The 15128-nt window shown below is 45.4% G+C and overlaps 1 protein-coding gene across 8 annotated transcripts in view; it reads right to left on the bottom strand.

Annotated features, from left to right (window-relative positions):
* Positions 1 to 15128, bottom strand: part of IKZF4 (IKAROS family zinc finger 4) — a 50683-nt gene that overhangs the window by 28244 nt on the left and 7311 nt on the right. For 7 of the 8 annotated variants that reach the window (XM_044995490.1, XM_044995487.1, XM_044995484.1 and 4 more), the window contains exon 2: positions 5836 to 5890. Coding sequence is in view for 4 of the 8 variants with exons in the window: in XM_044995487.1 (XP_044851422.1) it covers positions 5836 to 5875 (40 nt within the window). In the remaining 4 variants the exon portion in view is untranslated. Of the gene's footprint in view, positions 1 to 5835; positions 5891 to 15128 lie in introns of those variants that run through there. The other variant, XM_044995491.1, reaches the window with a different exon arrangement.

The raw sequence follows: 15128 nt of genomic DNA, 5'->3' as shown, positions 1-15128 counted from the left end.
AGCGAGAGGGCAAGGCTGGGCCATCCCTTTAACAAGCCAGCTAGGTGCTAACCCCCGAGCCCTGTCTCCATGGGGAATGGCTGCAGGGCACCCAGCACACCCAGCACTGTCCAAACGCAGGGAATACACCTCACACTGCAAAGCTACAGATCTGCCATCATGGCCCTTGCAAGCCACAGACACGAGATGCTACTGAGCAAAGCACCATGAGATACAACGGGGGTGAGGGTGGGGGGGACACTTACGCCAAACAAGCAGCAGCCACCCTCCAAGCACTCAGTTAATGACAGAACACTGGGGCAGCCCCTCCAGCTGTAGTAATGGGTTGGGAGAGGAGAGTGTCTTTAAATCTTAGTCATGGATTGAAGATGGGTGGGGAAACCCTGGCAAGCGACCTGTGTCCTGGGGAGCTCTGAGACAGCCGAGTGCCCCATCTTCCAAGAGGACTTTAACCCTTCCCTTCTACCCGGACGGGGAGTTCGTGCGAACTGCTCTGGATACGGCACCCGCACCTGTCAGAGAGGCCCAGGAACACACAATGGAACTAGCAGGTTTCCTTTCAATACACACAAAGAGAAGAACTGCAGCTTTCTCTCATTCCTTTGACCTACTTCGTGGAGGGACTAGTGTAGGGCTTCTGATCCTCTCTTCAGAGTTTTCGACTCGAATAACTCTTCCAGCTTTAAGACTTCAGGCAGCGTAAGGTAACACTCTTCACTAACTAAATGTGGGCACAAGTCTTGCACACAACAGAAAATAACAATGTGTTCGTCTATAGCACCTGTTGTCCAAAGTAATTAAACCTCACTAAGCCTCTGTATGCTATTATCCCCATTTCATAGGTGGGGAAACTGAGGCAAAAGAGACCAAAAGCAACTAGCTTCACCCAGACGAGTGATCTGACATACAAGTAAGCGGCAAAGTTGGGAACAGAACCCAGGAGTCCTTGCTCTCATGGCCCCAGCCTCATACACACATTTCTCTGCTTCCAGCAATCACCTCAGGCAAAAGACGAGGCAAACGGACAGTGTCAGTAGGCAGCAAGGATCCCAGTCTCAGAGAGCACATGTGTTTGATGGTAACAGAACAGCAAAGTTCTAATCACAGAGAATGGCTCTTACTTTCTTATTAAAAACCATGGAGAGAGTGTTCTCTCTCCACAATCCGAGGACTTGCTGCCTCAGGGAACTGATATGCCATACGTGTTGTTTACTGCCCCCGTGACTGAGTCATTACCAGAGCTGATCAAAAACTGTACTTTATTTTCCCAGAAAAAGTTCCCATTTTCTTAAAAACATTTTCAGGTTTTCAGTTTTCCAAGGAAAGCCTGAAAAACTGACAAAACCGGAAATTCCCTTTAATTACAGAGCCAGTTTTTGTGGAAGAGAGTTTTGACGCAAGTTTTGGTTCTGTTTTTTTTTTTTTTTCTTTTTGAACCTACTCAAGACCCGAATCAAATGACTGGGTGGCTCTTGGTCTGGTTCCTAGCGGAGAGGTAACCGTTGAGAACATCACCCGGATCCCCCTTGCAGACCATCTAAACTGTGAGGTCAAGGATCGAATGGGCCCTGGAGAGTGAATTCCCCCACCCCCCAAAGGGAGGCCTTCAGGGTAGGGCTTGGTCTATGCTGTAGCTGAGCACAAGATACTCGTTCTGGGGTTCAAGGACTTTGGTCTCCAGCACGATCCATCAAGCACTTTTCATTGGCACTAAATTCACTTTAAAAGACAGACTGAATATAAGGTTTGGGGTCTGACTTTGAGCAAGAGAAGCCAAGACACTTTCTGATGAAGCCACTGCTCCATGCTCCACTCACCACGTTGGGGGCTTGCCCTCTGGGCCAAATTTAGATGTGGTGTAAGCAGGTGCAACTCCATTGGCTTCCACTGGGCCTGACTTTTGCCCCCACCAATGTGGTATCAAAGCATCAGTAAGAATGGAAGGTGGAGCCCGATCCCCTGGCTATAGTTCACGTTTTCCCGGAGAAAGGTTTCCTGCTAGATATGCCGGTGTGTTTAGTGTCAGATCATCCTTGACCACACCCCTTTGCAGCCTGGGACGACAGGCCAGGATAAAGCAGCTTCTGAATTCCTTCGGTCACACGTCCCTCTTGCACCAGGTGGCTGCAGGGTGAGTGCAGAGAGCGTCCTTGACAAACAGTGAACACCGGCCCGGACAGCTTTGCCACCCCACAGGGAAGAGGAAAATTTGATTGTGTGACTGCAACTCATCTTCCCTCCTTGTTCATTCCCTTTGCTACTTTAGCCTTGACAAGCTGCCAGCAGCTGCTTGCAATTCGGAGTTCCCGCACCCTAAGCTCAAGCAGGATTCAAATTACATCAAGGGAGCTGCTCTCTTTTCATGTCAAGCATTCTTCCCGAACTCCAGCATCTCCATGGAGCTCAGGGGCAAACAGCAACCTGCTGCAAAGGCGGCGGGGAGGGGTGAGGCTCACCAGAAAATTCCCAAAGAAAAGGAAAGCAACAGCTTGCAAGACAATGCAACCCCCTGAGCAGAGTGCACCCAGGCATGGTCAAACTCGGCTGCTGCAAAGCAGGGAGATGCAGCTCTGCCGAGTGGGAAAATGAACTAACCAAGCAGAGCAGCCACTTCCAGCAAGCGCCCACCCTCGCTCGCTCCATACGAGCCACCAGCCTCTCCTCACGGAAGCGTTTCATGACTTAACAAGGGGGCATCCCGGCGGCCAGACCCCAGGGCTTTACGACGACCCACACCCCAAGCAGCAAAGCACTGCCAGAAACTAACGATCCAGCCACCAGCACCCGCCCGCCAGGGAGCAGAGGAAGCTTCTTTTCTTAAAAGCAAAACAAAAAACCGAACGAACAACTCAGGCTCGTTGGATTTGGTCAGTCAGAGTCTGATGCAAACAGACACTGTTCAAGTTTCCTTGCCCAGCTCCAGCAGTGCCCCCCAATGCTGGCCGGCGGCAGTACCCCCGTTTAACAGGCCTGGCTCTGCCCCAAAGCTCTATTCATGCACTTCACTTCCCACCTTCACTCCTGGGAGTCCAGGTCTTTTGGTCACTGCCCATGAGCTCCATCCGCCTATCACCTTAGCCTACAATCGGAATTCACGGAAGCCCCGTGCGTGGCCTGTGTTATGCAAGAGGTCAGACAGCTGACCTCAGTGCTCCATTCTGGCTTTGTCATTGATGAATCTACCCCAACCCTTATCCTAGCCCAAGGCTTTCCTTGAGCAGAGACTGAAGTTCAAACTGAAAGGAGATGAGGTGGACACACATCCACTAGAGAACTGCAGGGCCCCGCCAAGCTAGCATGCACGGCTCACCTACAAAGACTAGGCAGCAGGTTTCCAGCGGCAATCCTCTAGCCTCGGAAACCCCCTGGCACTCTTGAGCCCACGTCTGGAGATGTTCACAAGTCACTGAATGCCTGGCACCATCATTCTGACCCACGCTCTCCACCCACACCCAAAAGGGTAGGGTGACCAGATGTCCCAATTTTATAGGGACAGTCCTGATTTTTGGGTCTTTTTCTTATATAGGCTCCTATTACCCTCCACCCTCCGTCCCGATTTTTCACACTTGCTGACTGGTCGCCCTACGAAAGGGCCTTCATGTTCCCAACAGATCGTAACAATCAAACAACAACAAAGAGGTGAACTCACCCCACACACACACCTCACCCTCTCCCCGCGCAACATTTCATGGCTCCAAACCCAGCCTGAGCTCCAGATTTAATCTTAACGCTCTCTAACGAACAATAGTGCAGTGTTTGGCAGGGCAGATATTTCAGAGCCGCCATGGGGGTCTTAAATATCACATGTTTGCAAGTTTAGCATTGATTCATGTGCAGAAGAATGGAGTCTAACAGGAGAGAATAAAATATCCATCTATAAACATAAGCAGAGTATCAAACTCCTTCGACTATCTAGCATTGCAGATCAAGCCAGATGTCACTGGAAAGATACTTTTCCTTCTGTTTGCAGCGAGGGCCGAGATCTGACCTGTGGTCTGGAGGACCCGAGGTACTAACGATCACCAAACCAAGGAGCACATTATGACATTCAGAACTGCCCATTGGCAGTGAGTGGCAGCTGGCCTGACCAGCCCAGCATCCCCCAACTCACTATTGTTATAATCTGTGTCTGAGGTGCCATGTAATGTCATTGGAAAGCTCGTAACTTGCTAGTTATTAATATCAATGTGTCATGTAGGTGCAAGAAACTGGTGCAAAGTTATGGACAGAAACTGAAAGTATAGTTCTTAAAATATGTTTTCCAGTCAAACAGGAGTTACCCCACCCCACACAAAGGAATGTGGTTTCTCTACCGGGCAGTTACTTCCAAGGTACTTGGAAAGACAATGAGAATGCATTTACAGACAAAGCTATCAAGCTAACACACGGGAGGGGGTGGGGCAGGAGAGACAGCATGGTTACACCCCAGCGGGGAAGAGAAATTTTATCTGAGCTATAGAGATGATGGACAATCTAAGCATCAAATCATATGCAACTGAATCAACCGCCTGAATACAATATCAGGTCATTTATGAATGTCTGGAACACGCTGGAGATTAACGTCCTTGGGAAATGTCTGTATTAACGCTCTAGGAGGAATCATGAAGACACTAATAGTATGTTTTAAAACGTGTGGCTGAAGAAGAGAAGGAACAGCTCCCTCCCAGACAAGGAGGTAGGAGAGGCAGCTGTGTACCAGTCTCTAGGATCCTTCAACCCAAGGGCGCGGGGGTTGCAGTCTGTGGGAACTGGACTAGAGAGAAGGGGAAGGGGCCCCTAAGTTCTCTTTCACTTGGGGAGACGAGGGAAGCTAGCCTGTTGCTCTTCTGTGACGAGGTCCTGGCCTTGGTATGATCGGCCATTTTGAGTTATCTTGCTGGGAGCACGTGGTAAGGATTTTACCTTGATCCCAGACAGTAGCTTGGTAAGTGAAGTCTTAGCCATTGGAAGCATGTTTTGTTGTGTGTTACTTGGAATCCTTTCTACCTTTATTCCCTTGAACTCACTTCATTCGTGCTCTTTTGTTAATAAAATGGTTTATTTTTACTATAGACCAAGCCAGTGCTGTGTTGAACTGGCGGTGAGTATTAACTCCAGTTAAAGTGATGAGCTGGTGGGATGGGACTCTTCACAGGAGCAAATCAACCTTATTATTCCCCTGAGCTGGCTGGGAGAGGGCTGGACACGTCAAGGCATATGGTTTTGGGGAAACTCAGCACGGGGAGGGGGGGCGTTGGGGTCATCTCACTGGTTGTAACCCAGGCTGGTGGAAGCCAGAGTGGGGCTATATTCAGGCTGTTGAACCATGGCTGTCGAAGCAGACACTCTCAGGATGCGATTTGCACGCTTCTTGCTGACTGTGAGCGTCCCAGGCTGAGAACTCCAGTATCAAGGCCTTGAGAGGCACCCAGGGTTGCGTAGCAAGTGGTGACACAACCCCTCGCTGGCCTGGATTTGCACCCTGAACAGACTGGACCATCACACACAACTAACCAAGTGTATAAAATCTGGTACCATTAGGTTGATCTTGGCAAACTAAATTCTAACTCAGTTTCTAAAATGATCCTTCTTGACAGTGGACGTGTCTGTTGCTGAGAAGGGGAATGCCAACCACATGTGTTAGTACTTTTCAGGTATTAGTATTAACAAGATACACTAGATAATCTGAAAACAATCCATATCACCACCAGAGAGTATGCGCCTTACGGGAGAGCTGTGGAGCAAAGCAACACACCGGCATTAGACTCCAAGACAGGTAACTATTGAGCATCGGAAAATGGCCTTTTGAAATACAGCTATCCAAAATATCGGATAACAGCAAAACAGGTGACATACCAGATATGTAGGAGCGTCCATTGCAGTCTTCTATATCCATCTTTAAGGTACTTTGCTGAAAGAGAAAGCAGAGCTCTGTCAGCAAGTCTCTGGAAATGCAGGGCTGGAATCTCTTTCCAGACACAACCTCTTTAGTAGAAGGGCCCATCAACCTCTGACAGTGGATGAATTACCCAGCCCTGATTGATAAATGCCAGCTTGCAGCACTGACTTTGACACAGTGGAACAAGCTAAAACTTTGATTTGATCCCCACTTTGGAACTTAATGTGTATTGCCCCCTAAAGAGCTACTTTCTAGGCACCGAGAAACAACCTTCTATTGGAAAGCAAAACCTGCTTTTAAGCTGTAGCGATTATACAGCGGTCAATGCGAGGCAGGGTTGGCAGTTTGCAGTACATAGCATCCAACTAACAAGCAATGATTCCCAATAAACAACATGAATACAGTGCGTTTTCATCCGAGCCCCTGCCTTCAGCGCTCCACCATCACAGGGCTGCAGCAGTTACACGGGAGTCTCTTTGTCAAATGACATTAGTTCTTAAAAGTCAGACTTGTAATACTGGGAGTGCTGTAAGACGGGGGGAAAAGCAGCTGTCAATTCTCCTGGAGCATCTGACAAAGCAGGACCTGATTCAAACTTCACTGGTCCAGAAGGACGAGCGCCCACAGGTCGTTGCTAATTAATTTGAAACCTCAAGCGGCGAGGTATGATAGCAGTTGTACATACAATTCATTTAATCAACCAGACTCTTTTCTGCGATGCCCCATTTCAACAGGGGACTTCTCTACTGAAAACTGATGCTGGACTATATGGGGTGCCAGCAGGTACCTGACGTCTGGAGTGGGAGAAGTGTTTAACTGAAACATTCTGCTTCATTTTATCAATGAAAAAGGATGCATCTTTGGGCAATGAGATTGAAAACTCGCACCCAGTGTGCCGCTGAGCAGTCTGGCAACAACCATTCCAAAGATCACGCTAGAATAAAAGCAAATCTGCCTTCTATTTGGCTACTCGGTGCCCTGCAGAGATAATGAACATTGTATACATCCAAATGGCTTTTTGTCAATTACATTTGTTGTTTAAAAAACAAAATGAGGACAGCCTCACAAAGCACAAGTTTGGCTGTTTAGAATTCAGGCTGTAATTGGCAGTTGGTACGTTCAGAAATGAGGAGAATTTGCTGCAGAGAACAATTAAAAGTGATCATTTGCCGCGATGAATTGTCTCCTTGAGAAGGAAAATAAATGCCATTTGCAAAATGTGAACACAAAGGCCAAAAAACCAATAGAATTAACTTTTTTCCTCCCTTTTTTAATGATCAAATGTTACTTAAAGCCAGTGCAAACTGCTTTAAAAAAAAAAAAAAGGTCAGAGAAATAATCCGAGTTACCCCCCTTCTGATAATTCCCATTTTAGAGAGGATTTTTTTTTAAGCCAAAGGAACTCAAATAAATGGTGTTAATGTTACAATTTTATGAGCAAACTGGGGGCAGCGTAGAGGAGATCAGTACAGAGATGGATGAGGCAGCCAGGATGGCTTAGTGGCTTGAGCAATTGACTGGGACTCACGAAAGCTGGGGTTTAATCCCAGCTTCGCCCCGGCCTCCAGGGGGACCTTAGCCAGGTCACTCTGTATCTCCTCTGCAAAGCAGGGACAAGGTTACTGACCTCCTTTGTAAAGCATGTTCAGATCCCTGGATGAAAAGCAGAACGTATTTGTTTCGTTACTAATCACTTTCTATTAACCCACCAGATCTAATTACTCGTTTTTAAATAAATAAAGTTTAGGTCTTGACAACCCCCACGGAGTTGAAAAGCACCCTTCAAAACAAGCTGGCTTTGACAACACGGAGCCTTTCGCTCCTGGGTCTCCAGTTTACAGCCAGGCTAGGTCGGCAGTGGTGGTTTCCGTCGGACAGCTATTCGTCAGCCTTTGTCCCGTGAGTTGGTGGGTCTCCGCTCAGTTTCCAGTAACGCAAGTATCCCCGGTACAAATACTAAAATGGGCTCTGCTGCTGGTAATTGCAGCAGAAACTGCCCTCTCAGCCCTAAAGGTGGTATGGAATCTCCAGAACGAAGACAAACCTTGATGGTGGGAGTGTGGGGGAGTTTGTGAGGCTGCTTGCTCCTATTTCGTAGATAAACAAGAGGACTCGGTCCCGATGCATCACTAACATTTTCACAGTTAATCACACTAAATAAACTGACCCCTCCACCCCCCCGAAAAAAGCAGAGAGCCAACCTTATTTTATTGTCCTCCCAGTTTTAAAACAACTATAGACAACGGGCCCTTGCTCTATCTGCTACTCAAAACGCTGGATTTGCTGGTTATTCAGTTCCAGTTCCAAGGGCTGAATTACACTGGAAACGCTTCCTACCCACAGTGGCAATTAACTTTACGAGATGAAAATAATTTAGGTTGAAATATATATTTCAAGGCCAGGTTATACGGTAACTGTGCCTCCTGCCGTTTTATTTTTGTTGAATCCATAATTTTGCTGTTTAATGTTATGCACACACACTTGGGGATTCGCCTGGCTCCATACGAAGGGCACACAACACGCCAATACAAGTCATTTTTAGTTAGTTCACTCTCCCGCCCCTTTCCCTGGACTCTGCAGAAGCCATTGAAAACACTCAATTAAAAAAGACCCACAAGAAAATGCAAAGGGATTATCCTAAAATCTTTGGAAAGACGAGTGTTTATTGATGTTCAAAAGTGGATTATTTGGTCAGAAGTGGGTCCATTTCTCAGGTTTCCCCAATTTATGTTTAATAAAGCAGGTGCCCCTTTCAAATCACCTTCTCTCGACACCAACTTGAACTAACACTGCCCCATCTATCGCCATAAGACCCTTGTTAATTACAAAGCAGAGTTTGCTTTGGCTCTGTAACGCCAGACTCAGGACAAGCCGAACCAGACTCACTTTTGCAGCCAGCATGTTCGTTGCTTTTCCACCGACTTGGTGCTCACCAGATCATCATCAGCTGAACACACAAGCAGTGCAGGCTTCCCTGTATGCCCCCAATATGCCTCAGCCCCATCCTAGAGGGAGCTCTGGGCCCCATTCAAACCTTGGCCTCTTGGCCACGGCGAAGAACAATTTCAATTTTTATTTTCAACTGTGCACAGGGGCTGGCAAGGAACAGGACCGAGATCGAGTAATTTCACACACGCTAAGTAATCGGCTAGTAATGCCAAGAGCGCCGCCGAGCCGGAGGCCCAGTTCCGCAGCCATTACTCCTTATTCACACCAGCAGCCCCATTCGAGTCAAGAAGTCTGTGCCCAACATCAAGGAAGCGAGGCTCAGACGCCAGCTCTGTATTTTAAAAGGGGAGAAGACAGCAGTTGGCCAAGCCAGGTGCCGGCCAGCAGGAATTTTTACTTTGGAAGACTGGCTACATCTGGTGAATAAGGCACTACTCATCTAAGCCCACTAGCAATGACTGGCCTTAAGGACCCTCAGCTGAACAAACAGTTGTGTTGGTATTTTTTTCTGAGACATTTTTACAAACACACACACACTCAACATCTGCACTGATCAGACCCTAGACCTCAAAGTCAGCAATGCCAGGTGACTGAAAACAATCCCTGGTTTAAAGAAACGGATTGCTTCAAAGGATGAATTTTACATTTTGGTGACATGCGCTGGGTCTGGAAGGAATTTGATTATAAAGGAAGATCAAATGGTTACGTTCTCAGGTTTGCTCTAAATTGCCAGTTAGCAACTGCTTGATAGGAGTGTGCTTGTATTTGCAACACTACCTTTGTCTCAAAGCCTTTTACAAATGCTGAATGATCAGCCCCTATGAAATACAGCTGCCTCCTGAATGGTCTGCACAATCGAAAGGGAAGGGGATATTTAGATCACTGGAGGATCCCCTATTCTTAAGAAAAGTGTCCCATGGGATCTTTGGTGCCCACACAGAAGAGACGTGACCCTCCTTGGTTTATAAGGTCTTTTGTGAAAGATCCAGAGCAAAATGCACAAAATCGTTTATCTCCTTGGAGAGGGTAGAGACCATGCTCCTGGAGATCTGACCCTGCAGCTACAGGGACATGAAACGTGTCAAACTTCGCCCATTGAGCCATCCCATCTCACACTGCTACTGTGGCAGAGAGCAGGCCAATACCTACCCTTTCCTCCTAGCTTTCAGACATGAGCGTGTTAGAGCATTAGGAACTTCAATGCACTAAAATTAGAGCAGAGTGGCTTTAGAACTGCTTGAAGTTCTCATCTTCTCTGAAATAAGGACTTTTCCCCTAGTGACAAGACTCAGGGGGGAAAAAACCTCAGAAATAGCCCAATTAAAAGCAACATTTACAAACGGCATCACAGTGAGATTGGAAATGTCCTTTGCACTGAGAGGGGCTTTGAGAAAAGCTAGGACTGGACTGCCTTATGGAGGGGGGAAAAGGGCTGCCTCACTGTGTATTTAGTCATTTGGATTATGAAAGAATTCTAGAGATAGAAAAGTCGTTAGGTCACACCTCGTCCATCCGTCCCCAGACTCCCGTCTAATTCCAAGCATCTCAAACCATGAGGATTCCATCAGTCCCTTGGGACGCAATTCTGCAGTCCTATCGTTCTCACTGGAAGACAGCCTAAATTTTTCTTCTCTTAATTTCATCCCATTACTCTGTTTATACCTTAAGTACTGTGAAATAGTGCTCTGCATTTTAAATATCCCAACGTCAGCCGTGGTACACTTTTCAGATTCCTGATGCCGTAATTGCAAGAGCGAGAACACTAAATTCCAACCAAATTATACTGAGGCATCTGCATTATTACAAGTAGGATCACAATGAACATTAACCCCTAATGAGAAGAAGCCTGCCTTCTGCAGAAAGCTCCAGATCCTACAACAGGTTTATGGAAAGCCTGGCCACGATGATTAAAATTCTTCAGATCCTCACGAGAGCCCAACACTCCAAGATGATCTGCATGTGTATCGTCTCCCTAGAGAGAACGTACGTTTATTTTTGTGCTCGCCATGATTCACTGTTTAAGATGCACAAATTGGACTCTTCGTGCCATTCAAGCTGTGAGCTGGGATAAACAGGAGCCTCCCTAGGGAACGGTTCAAATGAACACCCTCACATTTTAATGGCATGAAAACAATTAACCGACAAAAGCAACGCAACAGATCGCAGGGAGCGATGAAAACGTCCAGCTTCAGTGAATCCACTAATCAAGGCAAAAGCAACAGCTTGTGCTTTTCAACTCAGAAGCAAACTTGCCACAGCCAGCTTCCGAGCTGTGCATTTATTTTTCCCTCCACTCAGGGTGCAAAGAAAACAAGATACTCACAGGGTTGATGGTGCTAAAACGTACTCGCTTCATCCTCTCCTTGAAGGAGACGGACCTTGTCTAGAGTGAGACTCTCTCAGTGACCTTTAGGGTTAGCATGCCTCCACTTACTGTGCTGAAAGAGCTGGGGAACTGCGTGCTAAGTGAGTGAGTTCAGGGCCCCCATTCTGCACAGGGGGTGGAGGGCTAAGGTGATATGTCAAGATGTATACTTAGCTTCCAATCAGTTAGAGTGGGATGTGACCTTAAAATGGCCCTATTAATACTGAAAGATCCCAAATTAAACAGGTGGCATCAAACCAATAATTGCTGTTAGAACTGACTTCATCCTACCGCAAATTGCAGCTACAATCCATCTTTTCTCTCCTGCCTAGAATCTCTGAATTTCTCTGCCCCCTCTTCAGCTGTTATTGAACTTTGTTCGGGGATAAGAAATACAATATCAAATAAAGCTGTAATGCAAAAAGAGCCAGGAGGGCCATGCTTTAAAAAAGCAAGAGAATAAACTTTCAAACAATAGCCTGGAACATACACTGGATAAAATATTCTGATTTTTCAGTCAAACCCACGGAGGGTCTGCACCTGATGGAATATGTCTGAGAACTTACGTACTTTCCTTCACAGACAAGAGGGAAGACACTAACACTGAACACTTTTTGTTCAGGAAAAAGGAAACATACAAATCAAAACACCTTCAAGCCAAACTGCATTCATCAAACAGAAAGCTGCATTTCTCCTCCCCTGTTACAAACAGTCCCTAGACAAAGCCCCCTTCCAATAAGGACATTTTAAACTTAATTGTTATTTTACCATTAATCCAAACTGCATGGCAGTAGTGAGGTTTCAAAGCTGCTTTTAAATCCGTGTGGCTAATAACTGTCCAATAGGTTTTCTGAATTAAGAACATAAAAAGGGCCATACTGGGTCAGACCAATGGTCCATCTAGCCCAGCATCCTGTCTTCTGGCAGCAGCCGCTGCCAGATGTGTTAGAGGGAATTAACAGAACAGGGCAATTTATTGAGTGATTCATCATCCCGTTGTTCAGTCCCAGCTTCTGGCAGTCAGAGGTATAGCGACACCCAGAACATGGGGTTGCGTCCCCAACTATCTTGGGAAATAGCCATTGATGGACCTCTCCTCCATGAACTTATCTAATTCTTTTTTGAACCCAGTCACACTTCTGGCCTTCACAACATCCCCTGGCAAGGAGTTCCACAGGTTGACTGTGCGTTCTGTGAAGTAGTACTTCCTTATATTTGTTTTAAACTTGCTGCCTATTCATTTCAGCAGGTGACCCCTGGTTTTTCTGTTAGGTGTAGGACGTAACTAACACTTCCTTATCCACTTTTACCACACCATGCTTTTACAGACCTCTATCATATCCCTCCACAGTCATCTCTTTTCCAAGCTGAACAGTCCCAGTCTTTTTAATATCTCCTCCGATAGTGGCTGTTCCATACCCTTTATCACTTTTGTTGTCTTCTCTGTACTTTTTCCAATTCTAACATGCCTTTTTTGAGATGGAGCGGCCAGCACTGCAGGCAGTGTTCAAGGGGTGGGCGTACCATGGGTTTATATAATGGCATTATGATCTTTTCTGTCTTCTTATCTATCCTGTTCCTTACATTGTTCGCTTTTTGAACTGCCACTGCACACTGAGCAGATGTTTTCAGAGCACTATCCATGACTCCAACCTCTTTTTCGTGAGTGGAAACAGCTAATTAAGACACCATTATCTTGTATATATACTTAGGATTATGTTTTCCAATGTGCATTATTTTCCATTTATCAACGTTGAATTTAATCTGCCATTTTCTTGTCTAGTCACCCAGTTTTGGGAGATCCCTTTGTAGGCAGCTTTAGACTTAACTATCTTGAGTAGTTTTGTACCGTCTGCAAACTTTGCCACCTCACTGTTCACCCCCTTTTCCAAATCATTTATGAATATGTTGACCAGCACTGGTTCTAGTACAGATCTTTGGGGAACCCCACTATTTACCTCTCTCCACTGTGAAAACTGATAATTTATTCCTATCCCTTGTTTTCTATCTTTTAACCAGTTATTGATCCACGAGAGGACCTTCCCTCTTATCCCACAACTGCTCACTTTGTTTAAGAGCCTTTGGTGAGGGACCTTGGCAACGAACGGGGAAAGACCAAGTACACTATACCCACTCAATCAACATGTTTGTTGACCCCCTCCAAGAATTCTAATAGATTAGTGAGGCATGATTTCCCTTCACAAAAGCCATGCTGACTCTTCCTCAACAAATCGGCTTACTGGTATATAATTGTCAGGATTGCCTCTGGAGCCTTTTTTAAATATTGGTGTTATATTAGCTGTCTTCCAATCCTCTGGTACAGAGGCCAATTTAAGCTATAGGTTACATACCACAGTTAGTAGTTCTGCAATTTCATATCTGAGTTCCTTCAGAACTCTTGGGTGAATTCCGTTTGGTCCTGGTGACCTATTACTGTTTATCAGTTTGTTCCAAAACCTCCTCTACTGACACCTCAATCTGGGACAGGTCCTCAGATCTGTCATTCTAAAAATGACGACTCAGGTGTGAGGATCTCACTCACATCCTCTGCAGTGAAGACAGATGCAAAGAATTCATTTAGTTTCTCCACAATGGCCTTGTCTTCCTTGAATGCTCCTTTAGCAACTCGATCGTCCAGAGACCCCACTGTTTGGCAGGCTTCCTGCTTCCGATGTACTTAAAAAAAATCACCGTTAGTTTTTGTGTCTTTTGCTAACTGCTCTTCAGATTCCTTTTTGGTCTCCCTAATTATACTTTTACATTGGATATGCCAGAGTTTATGCTCTTGTTCTAATTTTACTTTCTTTTTGCAATAGTAATTTGGTTTATTTTCTCCATCACCAATAAATGTTTTATATTAAGAATCAGCCATAAAAACTGAAAGCTAAGCAATTAAGAAGAGGAAGATTTGTTGAGGTTTATTTTTCAGCCAGACTTATTCCAAACATTGTTTTTCTAAGTGTCTATTTAACTCCAACATCTGATGCACTCTTGGGAGAAAAGCTGTGTGTGAAAGACTCAAACTGGTACTTCAACTGAGTGCTGAGAAAGTTCCCACAACAATTTTCTAGTCCTCCAGGAAACTTCCATTAAAAACAAGACAGACAAGACTTGATATTGCCAATGGTCAAAAAACCAAGCAAAACCTTTACATTTTATCATGACATGGAAGCAATAAACAAATAAAATACAATTAAAAAATGACAAACTTTTTATTCCTTTGCGGGTCAGCTTTATATTACTAAAGTTTCTTCAGGAACTTGGTTTCATAAGGAAGCATTGTCAGAACTTTGAAATACATCCTACAACACAAGACATCAGCGAGATGGCATAGTCTAGCAGGCCGAGCATCAGGTTTGGCAATCAAGAACTTCAGAGTTCCACGCCCAACCACCACTGATACAGGCAAGTAAATTTCATCTCCTGTGTTTCAGTTTCCCCATCTGTAAAATACAGGTGAAGATACTCATCTCACAACTGATGTTATTAGGATTAGCTAATGTTTGTACTGCACTTTGAGATATAAAGCCAAATGCCAGGAACTGAGATAACAATGATCAGTAGACAAGCAAGTGCTTAATAAGCGGCATCACTTCAAAGATTTGCAGAACCTCTCTCTGCTTGGACTGTTCTATGGTGGTTTTACCAAGTAGAAGAATGCTTTGAAAACTGAAGACAATTTCTTTTACTAGGGTGATGGGATATAATTGAAATATTTTCAGTCCAGATATGAAGCTAATCAAGAACAGCCAAAGACATTCCCAATCCTGAAAACATGCCCATGGAAATCAATACCACTGCAACATAGGCTGCACCTTTCTCCTTCCAACCCAGGGCTGTCCAGGAAGAATACAGGGAGGCCTCACAAGCTGACTGCAGTGTCAGTTCAACAAGTGGATCATTCAAATGTCACAAAGCAAACTCTTCAGAACATCT

Source organism: Mauremys mutica, chromosome 20 (genome assembly GCF_020497125.1).
Source record: "Mauremys mutica isolate MM-2020 ecotype Southern chromosome 20, ASM2049712v1, whole genome shotgun sequence".
In the NCBI taxonomy this organism is placed as follows: Eukaryota; Metazoa; Chordata; order Testudines; family Geoemydidae; genus Mauremys; species Mauremys mutica.
The sequence above is the reverse complement of the archived record's forward strand: the minus strand, read 5'-3'. Positions and strand labels throughout refer to the sequence as shown.